This window comes from Salmo salar, unplaced genomic scaffold (assembly GCF_905237065.1).
Source record: "Salmo salar unplaced genomic scaffold, Ssal_v3.1, whole genome shotgun sequence".
Lineage (NCBI taxonomy): Eukaryota > Metazoa > Chordata > Actinopteri > Salmoniformes > Salmonidae > Salmo > Salmo salar.
The window spans coordinates 1-12302 of record NW_025548687.1 but is presented as its reverse complement, the minus strand read 5'-3'; the positions used below and the strand labels follow the sequence as shown (position 1 = coordinate 12302).

Here is a 12302-nt window from a genome sequence, read left to right as displayed (position 1 = left end):
AAGGAGAGAAGGAGAGAGAGAGAGAAGGATAGAAGGAGAGAAGGAGAGAAGGATAGAAGGAGAGACAGAGGGAGAAGGATAGAAGGATAGAAGGAGAGAAGGAGAGAAGGATAGAAGGAGAGACAGAGGGAGAAGGATAGAAGGATAGAAGAAGAGAAGGAGAGAAGGAGAGAAGGATAGAAGGAGAGACAGAGGGAGAAGGATAGAAGGATAGAAGGAGAGAAGGAGAGAAGGAGGAGAAGGATAGAAGGATAGAAGGAGAGAAGGAGAGAGAGGATAGAAGGATAGAAGGAGAGAAGGAGAGAAGGATAGAAGGAGAGACAGAGGGAGAAGGAGAGAAGGAGAGAAGGAGAGAAGGAGAGAAGGAGAGAAGGATAGAAGGAGAGACAGAGGGAGAAGGATAGAAGGAGAGAAGATAGGAGAGAAGGATAGAAGGAGAGAAGGAGAGAAGGAGAGAAGGATAGAAGGAGAGAAGGAGAGAAGGAGAGAAGGATAGAAGGAGAGAGAGGGAGAAGGATAGAAGGAGAGAAGGAGAGAAGGATAGAAGGAGAGACAGAGGGAGAAGGATAGAAGGATAGAAGGAGAAGAAGGAGAGAAGGAGAGAAGGAGAGACAGAGGAGTAGTAAAACAGGCCTCTCAGGTGTTTCACGTGTATACAGTAGGTACCGTGGTAAAATCATTAGGTTGCCATCGGGTGGTTGTGGGTTCTATACCCTGTCTGGTAACTGTAGTGAGGGTGGTTGTGGGTTCTATACCCTGTCTGGTAACTGTAGTGGGGTGGTTGTGTGTTCTATACCCTGTCTGGTAACTGTAGTGGGGTGGTTGTGTGTTCTATACCCTGTCTGGTAACTGTAGTGAGGGTGGTTGTGTGTTCTATACCCTGTCTGGTAACTGTAGTGAGGGTGGTTGTGGGTTCTATCCCTCTTAACTAGTATGTCTGGTCATACTCTGGTAACTGTAGTGAGGGTGGTTGTGTGTTCTATACCCTGATCTGGTAACTGTAGTGAGGGTGGTTGTGGGTTCTATACCCTGTCTGGTAACTGTAGTGAGGGTGGTTGTGGGTTCTATACCCTGTCTGGTAACTGTAGTGAGGGTGGTTGTGGGTTCTATACCCTGTCTGGTAACTGTAGTGGGGTGGTTGTGCGTTCTATACCCTGTCTGGTAACTGTAGTGGGGTGGTTGTGGGTTCTATACCCTGTCTGGTAACTGTAGTGGGGTGGTTGTGTGTTCTATAATCTGTCTGGTAACTGTAGCGAGGGTGGTTGTGTGTTCTATACCCTGTCTGGTAACTGTAGTGAGGGTGGTTGTGGGTTCTATACCCTGTCTGGTAACTGTAGTGAGGGTGGTTGTGGGTTCTATACCCTGTCTGGTAACTGTAGTGAGGGTTGTGAGTTCTTTACCTGTCTGGTAACTGTGTGGGTGTTGTGGGTTCTATACCCTGTCTGGTAACTGTAGTGGGGTGGTTGTGGGTTCTATACCCTGTCTGGTAACTGTAGTTGGGTGGTTGTGGGTTCTATACCCTGTCTGGTAACTGTAGTGAGGGTGGTTGTGGGTTCTATACCCTGTCTGGTAACTGAATGAGGGTATTGTGGGTTCTATACCCTGTCTGGTAACTGTAGTGAGGGTGGTTGTGGGTTCTATACCCTGTCTGGTAACTATAGTGAGGGTGGTTGTGGGATCTATACCCTGTCTGGTAACTGTAGCGAGGGTGGTTGTGGGTTCTATACCCTGTCTGGTAACTATAGTGAGGGTGATTGTGGGTTCTATACCCTGTCTGGTAACTGTACCCCGCGGAGGGTGGTTGTGGGTTCTATACCCAGGGATCAGGGTAAGAGGTCAGGGGGTCAGAGGTCAGAGGTCAGTACCTGGTGAGGAAGCCTCTACAGTAGGCCTGTAGTCTGACGATCTTGGTCCTGAACTCCGTGTACCGTTTCCTGACGAAGAACATGCGCGTGTATCTCTGCAGGGTGAGGGCCGCCACCTGACGGACACGCTCTCTCTTAGACTCCAGCAACTGGTACACCTCCTCCTTCAGAAACAGCTGTGGAGCAGAGGACAACAGGACAATCACCGTAGGAACTGCAGTTTCCGTTGCTACTGAACTGGGTAGGAGGGTTGGAACAGAGGACAACAGGACAATCACCGTAGGAACTGCAGTTTCCGTTGTTACTGTCCTTTGGTCTCTCACCCAACACAACACATCCTGATTTAACACGCTCAACTTGGTAACTCCTACTTGGTAGAACCCGGGTAGGAGGGATAGGTATAGATGGTTACCTTAGTAACTCCTACTTGGTAGGCCCCGGAGGTAGGAGGGTTAGGTATAGATGGTTACCTTAGTAACTCCTACTTGGTAGGCCCAGGGTAGAAGGGATAGGTATAGATGGTTACCTTAGTAACAACTACTTGGTAGGCCCCGGGTAGGAGGGATAGGTATAGATGGTTACCTTAGTAACTCCTACTTGGTTACCCTGTAGGAGGGTTAGGTATAGCTGGTTACCTTGGTTACTCCTACTTGGTAGGAACCGGGTAGGAGGGTTAGGTATAGACTGTTACCTTGGTAACTCCTACTTGGTAGAACCCTGGGTAGTAGGGTTAGGTATAGATGGTTACCTTGGTAACTCCTACTTGGTAGGCCCTGGGTAGGGGCGTTAGGTATAGACGGTTACCTTGGTAACTCCTACTTGGTAGAACCCTGGGTAGGAGGGTTAGGTATAGACGGTTACCTTGGTATCTCCTACTTGGTAGACCCGGGTAGGGAGGGTTAGGTATAGACGGTTACCTTGGTAACTCCTACTTGGTAGGCCCAAGGTAGAAGGGTAAGGTATAGATGGCTACCTTAGTAACTCCTACTTGGTAGGCCCCGGGTAGAAGGGTAAGGACAACAGGACAATCACCGTAGGAACTGCAGTTTCCGTTGTTACTGACAAGGACACACAATCACCGAGGAATGTAACCTGCTACGAACTGGGTAGGAGGGTTAGGTATAGACGGTTACCTTGGTAACTCCTACTTGGTAGGCCCCGGGTAGAAGGGTGGGACAACAGGACAATCACCGTAGGAAGGCGTTGTTACTGTCCTTTGGTCTCTCACCACACAACACATCCTGTTTAACACGCTCAACTTGGTAACTCCTACTTGGTAGAACCCCTGGTTAGGAGGGTTAGGTATAGATGGTTACCTTAGTAACTCCTACTTGGTAGGCCCCGGGTAGAAGGGGACATCACCGTAGGAACTGCAGTCCGTTGTTACTGAACTGGGTAGGAGGGTTAGGCTTAACTCCTACTTGGTAGGCCCCGGGTAGAAGGGTAAGGACACAGGACAATCACCGAGGCTGTAGTTTCGTTGTTACTGTCCTTTTGGTCTCTCACCCAACACAACACGATTTAACACGCAACTTGGTAACTCCTACTTGGTAGAACCCCGGGTAGGAGGGATAGGTATAGACGGTTACCTTAGTAACTCCTACTTGGTAGGCCCAGGGTAGAAGGGTAAGGTATAGATGGCTACCTTAGTAACTCCTACTTGGTAGGCCCCTGGGTAGAAGGGTAAGGTATAGATGGCTACCTTAGTAACTCCTACTTGGTAGGCAGTGGGTAGGAGGGTCATGTATAGATAGTAACCTTGGGAACTCCTACTTGGTAGGCCCTGGGTAGGAGGGTCATGTATAAATGGTTACCTTGGTAACTCCTACTTGGTAGAACCCCGGGTAGGAGGGTTAGGTATAGACGGTTACCTTGGTAACTCCTACTTGGTAGGCCCTGGGTAGGAGGGTTAGGTTAGGTATAGACGGTTACCTTGGTAACTCCTACTTGGTAGGTCCCGGGTGGAGGGTTAGGTATAGACGGTTACCTTGGTAACTCCTACTTGGTAGGCCCCGGTAGGAGGGGTTAGGTATAGACGGTTACCTTGGTAACTCCTACTTGGTAGGCCCCGGGTAGGAGGGTCAGGTATAGACGGTTACCTTGGTAACTCCTACTTGGTAGGCCCTGGGTGGGAGGGTTAGGTATAGACGGTTACCTTGGTAACTCCTACTTGGTAGGCCCCGGGTCGGAGGGTCAGGTATAGACGGTTACCTTGGTAACTCCTACTTGGTAGGCCCCGGGTCGGAGGGTTAGGTATAGATGGTTACCTTGGTAACTCCTACTTGGTAGGCCCTGGGTAGGAGGGTTAGGTATAGACGGTTACCTTGGTAACTCCTACTTGGTAGGCCCTGGGTAGGAGGGTTGGGTATAGACGGGTACCTTAGTAACTCCTACTTGGTAGGCCCCTGGGTAGGAGGTTGTTAGGTATAGACGGTTACCTTGGTAACTCCTACTTGGTAGGCCCCGGGTAGGAGGGTTAGGTATAGACGGTTACCTTGGTAACTCCCTACTGTGTAGGCCCCTGGGTAGGAGGGTTAGGTATAGACGGTTACCTTGGTAACTCCTACTTGGTAGGCCCCTGGGTCGGAGGGTTAGGTATAGGCGGTTACCTTGGTAACTCCTACTTGGTAGGCCCGGTAGGAGGGTTAGGTATAGACGGTTACCTTGGTAACTCCTACTTGGTAGGCCCCGGGTAGGAGGGTCAGGTATGGACGGTTACCTTGGTAACTCCTACTTGGCAGGCCCCTGGTTAGGAGGGTTAGGTATAGACGGTTACCTTAGTAACTCCTACTTGGTAGGCCCTGGGTAGGAGGGTTAGGTATAGACGGTTACCTTGGTAACTCCTACTTGGTAGGCCCTGGGTAGGAGGGTTAGGTATAGACGGTTACCTTGGTAACTCCTACTTGGTAGGCCCCTGGTAGGGAGGGTTAGGTATAGACGGTTACCTTGGTAACTCCTACTTGGTAGGCCCTGGGTAGGCGTTAGGTAACGAGCCGGTTACCTTGGTAACTCCTACTTGGTAGGCCCCTGGGTAGGAGGGTTAGGTATAGACGGTTACCTTGGTAACTCCTACTGGTAGGCCCTGGGTAGGAGGGTTAGGTATAGACGGTTACCTTGGTAACTCCTTGGCAGCCCCTGGGTAGGAGGGTTAGGTATCTTCTAGACGGTTATCGCTTGGTAACTCCTACTTGGTAGGCCTGGGTAGGAGGGTTAGGTATAGACGGTTACATGGGTAGGAGGTTAAGATAGACGGTTACCTTGGTAACTCCTACTTGGTAGGCCCCTGGGTAGGAGGGTTAGGTATAGACGGTTACCTGGTAACTAACTTTGTAGAACCCTGGGTAGGAGGGTTAGGTATGACGGTTACCTTGGTAACTCCTACTTGGTAGGCCCTGGGTAGGAGGGTTAGGTATAGACGGTTACCTTGGTACTCTACTTGGAGGCCTGGGTAGGAGGGTTAGGTATAGACGGTTTACCTTGGTAACTCCTACTTGGTAAGCCCCTGGGTAGGAGGGTTAGGTATAGCGGGTTACCTTGAGCAACTCCTACTTGGTAGGCCCCGGGTAGGAGGGTTAGGTATAGACTGTTACCTTGGTAACTCCTACTTGGTAGGCCCCTGGTAGGGTAGGTATAGACGGTTACCTTGGTAACTCCTACTTGTAGGCCCCTGGGCCGGAGGATGGGGTTAGCAGACGGTTACCTTGGTAACTCCTACTTGGTAGGCCCCTGGGTAGGAGGGTTACATAGACGGTTACCTGCAGTAACTCCTACGCGTAGGAACCCTGGGTGGGAGGGTTAGGTATGACGGTTACCTTGGTAACTCCTACTTGGTAGAACCTGGGTGGGAGGGTTAGGTATAGACGGTTACCTTGTAACTCCTACTTGGTAGGCCCCGGGTAGGAGGGTCAGGTAAGACGGTTACCTTGGTAACTCCTACTTGGTAGGCCCCTGGTAGGAGGGTCAGGTATAGACGGTTACTGGTAACTCCTACTTGGTAGGCCCCTGGGTAGGAGGGTTAGTGATAGACGGTTGCGCTGTTACTCCTACTTGAGGCCCTGGGTAGGAGGGTTAGGTATAGACGGTTACCTTGGTAACTCCTACTTGGAAGCCCCGGGTAGGAGGGTCAGGTATAGACGGTTACCTTGGTAACTCCTACTTGGTAGGCCCCTGGTAGGAGGGTTTATTTTTTTAGTAACTCCTATTAGTGCCCCTTCTTTCTTTAACTCCTATCTTTAAGTAGGCCATTGGGTTGTTTTAGAGTTCCAGTTTCTCCTACTTAGTAGGCCTGGTAGGGTTGTATTTATTGTTCTGCCTTGGGTCTATCCACCTTGTACTCCTTTAGTAGGCCCTGGGTAGGGGGATCTATATGTTACTTGAGTGACTCCTGCCCAGTAGCGTAGGGGGGTTGGTACCACGTTACTGTATCTTTGAGTAGCCCCATTTTCCTTTCACCTAGCAACCCGGCTTACTGAGCTAGGGGGTTGTATGATGGTTACTATAAACCTCCTAGCAGTGTTATGGGGGTTGTATGACGTTCTGCTTGTAATACTCCTAGCCCTGGTAGTTATTCGTTACTGTACTCCACTTGATAAAACCTCCCCTGGCTGGAATTGGGCTTAATGTTGCTTCCCTTGTAGAATAGCCTGGAGGTTGGTATACCCCCGTACCTTGACAACTCCTGCTCGTAGGCCCCAGAGCGGAGAAGTTTAGTACTGAGCGATTACTCAGTAGCTCCCTACTTGTTAGCCCTCGTAGGGTTGGAAGTTGTTTTACCTGCCAATCTTCACCTAGTAGCCCTGGTTTTATCACTTACCTTAGTACTCTTTTGTTGGTTTCTGATATTTACCTTTATCTCCTGCAATAGACTTCTGGGCTGGGGTTGCATATAAAATTCTTGTTATCTCTTGCCAGTAGCCCCTGGTGGGAGGTTTGGGTATAGACTTATTTATCTCCTTCATAGGCTTTTTCTGGGTAAGAGGTTAGGTATAACCGATTACATAGTAGTAAGATTGATATAATAATTACTTGTTATCTCTTGGCTTGGAAGCCCCTGGAAGGATATACGTTACATGGTGGAGGTTAGTATAGACGTTTTTGCTTGGCGGCTTCCTGCAAAAGCTTTACAGGTAGGAAGGTTAGACTATAAACCAATTGTAATAACTCTACCACCGGTAGCCCCTGGGTAGGAGGGTTGAGGCTGCATGGGCGGTTACCTTAACTCACTCCACTTGTGAGCCTGGGTAAGATTAATCCATAACTATTACCTTGATAACTCCCTGTTGGCAGGCCTCCTGGTGGGTTGTATCTCTACCGTGCAACTCCATGAAATTGCCCCTTAGGGTTCTTACTCTTCACACTTCGAACTCCTGTTAATGGTGGAGGTTTATACGTTACACTCTCCTGCTTGATAGGCCCCTGTGGGGGTTGCTTACTTTTCTTTTTGGTAAGTAGGAGGTTTATCCAGTGGTTACCTTGGTAACTCTTTACTGTGAGGCCTCTGGTTGTTTAGATTCCATTAATAAAACTCCTACTTGGTAGACACCCTAGGTAGGAGGGTTGAACTACTAAGCGTTACTTATATCTAGTATTGGGTTTATGGCGGTTACCTTGGTAACTCCTCCAGTACGCTCGTGGAGGTTGTGTAACCTTGGCATAACTCCTACTTGGTAGGCCTGAAACCTTACGTTGCAACAACTCCTTAGCATTGAATTTCGTTGCCTAATAACTCCTACTTGGTAGGCCTGGTGAGTTGCTTCCTTCTTCTCCTACTCAGTAGAACCCGGGCAGAGGGTACTGATGACAGTTGCATGGGTAGGAGTTGTCTTAGCATGCTCTATTCTACTCGAGAATCCAGTTTTCAAGCATGAAGGAATACAGTTCCCCATCGACTGGAGCTGCTTCAAACCACAGAGACTTATATAACACACACGGGTTAGAGGCGCTGATACTGAATGACGGGGTTAGAATTGTGAAGGTGATCTTGACCAGCCAGTCTAACAGGGTGTATTACTAATCATTAAAATATTCAGGTTTGTTACTGTACAGAACCTTTAGGCCAGTCTAACGGGATTGTTACCAGACGGTCGTTGAACCATCTCTGAGGTGTGTTACCTGAACGTTCATCCATTATCTAACAGTGTATTACTACTGGGGTTTAAGCCAATTAACGATGTGTTACCTGAACTGGAAGTCGTTAACAGCCATCCCTAACGGGTCAGTTACCTGAACAGGAAATCATTAAAGCCCGATCTAACAGGGTGTGTACCTAGACAGGAAGTCGATCAAGCCAGTCCTACAGGATGTGTTACCTGAAGGGATCTTAAAGCCCAGTCCCACAGATGTGCTACTGAACAGGAAATCGTTGAAGCCCAGTCTAACGAGGCCTTGTTACCTGAACGGGAAGTCGTTAAAGCCAGTCTAACGGGTTTTATTTACCTGAACAGGAATCTTGAAGGCCAGTCTAACTTGTGTGCTACCTGAGACAGGAATCGTACTTGAAGGCCAGTCTAACAGGTGTGTTACCTGAACAGGAAGTTTTGAAGGCCAGTCTAACAGGATAACCCACTTCTCGGATCTATTGTCTCCAAAAGATACCTTTAATACCTCCAGCTGAACTACCCTCCGTTCAACCACTACTCTTTACACACACACACATATTATGGCACCAAACAATAATATCCTGTTATGTGATATGAGAGGTTGATTTATGTTTTACAATGGTATGCCTGATGGTTCACCTGTCAAGAGAAAGAGAATAATTTGGTAGCCAATAATGTGCACTCCTCTGAAATGCCTCTGTCCTCTCACCTCTCCTCCTCACCATCTCATCTCCTCTCACCTCTCCTCCTCCTTTACAATAATACTTTTTACCTCTCCTCCTCCCTTTAATAATAATAACACCTCTCCCTCCTCCCTTTAACACAATACACCTCCCTCCTCCCTAATAATAATACCTTCCTACAACAATAACACACTCTACTCCTCCTATTATATGTCTACCTCCCTCTCCCCTAATAATAATACACCTCTCCTCCTCCCTTCAATAACAATACACCTCTCCTCACCATACAATATTTTTAATCTGTTAAAACACTTTCTCTCCTCCTCCCTTTAATATCAACTAACACCTCTCCTCCCCCCCTCTAGCCAATAAGATAATAATAATACACCTCTCCTCTCCTCCAAACACTAATAATAATCACCCTCCCCCTTTATATAATAATAATAATAATACCCTCTCCTCCTCCCTTACAAAATAACAATCAATACCAACACTCTCCTCCTCTTTAATATATTATCAATAATACCTGTTACTTTCTCCTCCTCCATTCAATAATATTAATAACACCTCTCCTCCTCCCTTCAATATTAATAATAATAATAACTCCTTTCCTCTCTCCTTCTAATAATAACATACTTACACCTCTCCTCCTCCCTTTAATAATAATAATAATATCACCTCTTCTCCTCCTTTAAAATAACACACCTCTCCTCCTCCCTCTAATCCAACTAATATAATAATAACACCTCTCCTCCTCCCTTTAATATATTAATAATCAATCCCACCCAATAATATCCAATTCCAATAATAATAATAATAACACCTCTCTTCTCTAAACAACAATCAACCTCTCCCTCCTTTCATTATTAATAATCCAAGCAATAATAACACATCTCTAAACTAATAATAATAATAATAACACCTCTCCTCCTCCCTTTAATATAATAATAATAACCACCCCTCCTCCTCCCTTTAACAATAATAACACCTCTCCTCCTCCCTTCTAATAATAATCACCTCCTCCTCCTTTCAATAATAATAATAATACATCACCTCCTCCTCATTTAATAATACACCTCTCCTCTCTCCTTTAATAATAATAAAATATTTAACCTCTCCTCCTCTGCTTTAACAAACTATCAATAAAATTCTCCTCCTTTAATTTTGTAAAATTAAACACCTCTCTCCCCAATTTTTTATTATCCAATCTCTCACTCCTCTTGCTATTAATAATAATAATAATAATAACACTCCCCTTTAAAAATAAATATTAATAAAAATTACACCTCTCTTCCTCCCTTAACAATATCTCACCACCTCCCTTTCCTTCTTAAATAATAATAATAATAACATCTCTCCTTAAATAATACAACTAATATTAACACCTCTCCTCTTTGCCCAATATAATAACAACTCTCCTTCCTCCCTTTTATCCTATATAATCCTCCCTCCTCCTCCTTAAAAAAAATTCACAACACCCTCTCCTCCTCCCTTTAATAATAATAACACCTCTCCTCCTCCCTTTAATAATAATATTAATCAATATCCTCTTTTATTTAATAATAATAATAACACCTCTCCTCCTCCTACTAATATCCCTAATAATACACCTCTCCTCCTCGTATTCAATAATAATAATAATAATAACAACACCTCTCCTCCTCCCTTTAAATAATAAAATAAATACACACTCTCCTCCCTTTACAAATATTAATAATAATACCAACTCCTCTCCTCCTCCCTTTAATAATAATAAAAAAACTTTCCTCAATCACTCCTCCTTTAATAATAATAATAATAATCATAATAACACCTCTCTTCCTCCTTTAAAAAAATAACAATAATAATCCCCCCCCTTAAATATAATAGTAATAATAATTACACCCTCCTCCCTTAATACAATACCTCCTCTTTAATACTAATAATAATAATAATACACATCTCCTCATTCCCTTAATAATAATAATAAATAATACATTTCTATCTTTAATAATAGTAACAATAATAACCAACACCTCTCCTCCTCCAACTTTACATATGCCTCTCCTCCTCCCTTGAATATCAATCAATACCTCTTCTCCCTTTAATATAATAATAATATCCCCTCTCCTATTTATATTAATATAATAATAACACCTCCCCATTTTTTAATATTAATAATAATAATAACACCTCTCCATCTTGTCACCTATTCCAGCAGTGACAGGGTGAACCCGTGAAGGAACAGTTGAGGGCTGATATCTCTTGCCCTCTTCCTCATGTTCTATGCTACCTACACACTCGTAACCGAAAGTTTGCCACCATCGGCTCACCATACTTCATTAACGTTGTCATCTCCCCCATTGTACGTCTTAACATGGGCACCGCCATTGAGGCCTCATCTCCAACTAGAAACAATCAATTTCTTCTTCTTCTACTACTACCAAATGTTGGTAAAGCAAACTGAGGAAGATGATGTCTGAGGTATAAATACAGGTTGGTAATTTACTGCCTGTGTGTCTGAACAAGGTATAAATACAAGGCAGGTGATTTACTGCCCCCTGAAGTGATGTTGAAGCGTATAAAACAAGTTTATTCTGCCCTGGGGTATTCTAACTATAACTTTACTGCCCCCTGGAGTGATGTCTGAACAGTATAAAAACAGAGTATTTACTCCCTGATATGTCTAACAGGTATAAATACAAGGTTGGTATTTACTGCCCCTGAAATGATACTAAATATTAAATACGGTTGGTGATGGTTACCTTTGCCCAAGATGATAACTCCAACATATAAATACAAGGTTGGTGATTTACTGCATATTTTCTTATATATTAATATTTACTTGGATATGTCTATATCATTTGTTGTATTTTACTCCCTGGGTATGTATTAACGTATAAATACAAGGTTGGTATTTACTCCCCCTGGAGGGATATGTCTAACAGTATAATACGGTGTTTTCTCCCTGAGGTATGTCTACTATATACAGGTTGGTGATTTACTCCCCCTGAAACATGTCTAACAGTATAAATACAAGGTTGGTGATTTACTGCCCCTGGAGAGTATATCTGAACGTATAAAATACAAGGTTGGTGATTTACTGCCCCCTGGAGGTATGTCTCAACAGGTATAAATACAAAGGTTGATGATTTACTGCCCCCTGAAGGGTGATGTCTGAACAGGTATAAATACAAGGTTGTTGATTTACTGCCCCTGGAGAGGTGATGTCTGAACAGAGTATAATACAAGTTGGTCATTTGCCCCCTGAGGCTGATATCTGAAACAGTATAAATACAAGGCTGGTGATTACTCCCTGGAAATGATGTCTAACAGCCTCATCAATAAGGTTGATGATTACACCCCTGGTAGTGTAACAACTATAATACCAAGGTTGGTATTTACTGCCCCTGGAGGTGAGTGTCTGATATAAATACGGTTGTATTTACTGCCCCCTGGAGGTGATGTCTGAACAGGGTATAAATACAAGGTTGGTGATTTACTGCCCCTGGAGGGTGATGTCTAACTATAATACAAGGTTGGTGATTTACTGCCCCCTGGAGATATGTCTAACTATAAATACACAGGTTGGTGATTTACTGCCCCCTGGAGGGTGATATCTGAACAGTATAAACTGAAGTATACGTCTCTTTTATTATAACAACACCATTACCTGA

General features: G+C 44.9%; 1 protein-coding gene across 1 annotated transcript in view; it reads right to left on the bottom strand.

The window, feature by feature from the left end:
* LOC106593777 (unconventional myosin-XV) overlaps positions 1-8069 on the bottom strand; it is a 145346-nt gene extending 137277 nt beyond the window's left edge. Inside the window, exons 1-3 of the mRNA XM_045712653.1 lie at positions 8044-8069; positions 4077-4107; positions 1866-2041 (exon numbers count right to left, since the gene is read on the bottom strand). Coding sequence (XP_045568609.1) covers positions 1866-2041; positions 4077-4107; positions 8044-8069 — 233 coding nt within the window. The remainder of the gene's footprint in view (positions 1-1865; positions 2042-4076; positions 4108-8043) is intronic.
* Between the last annotated feature and the right edge of the window lie 4233 nt (positions 8070-12302).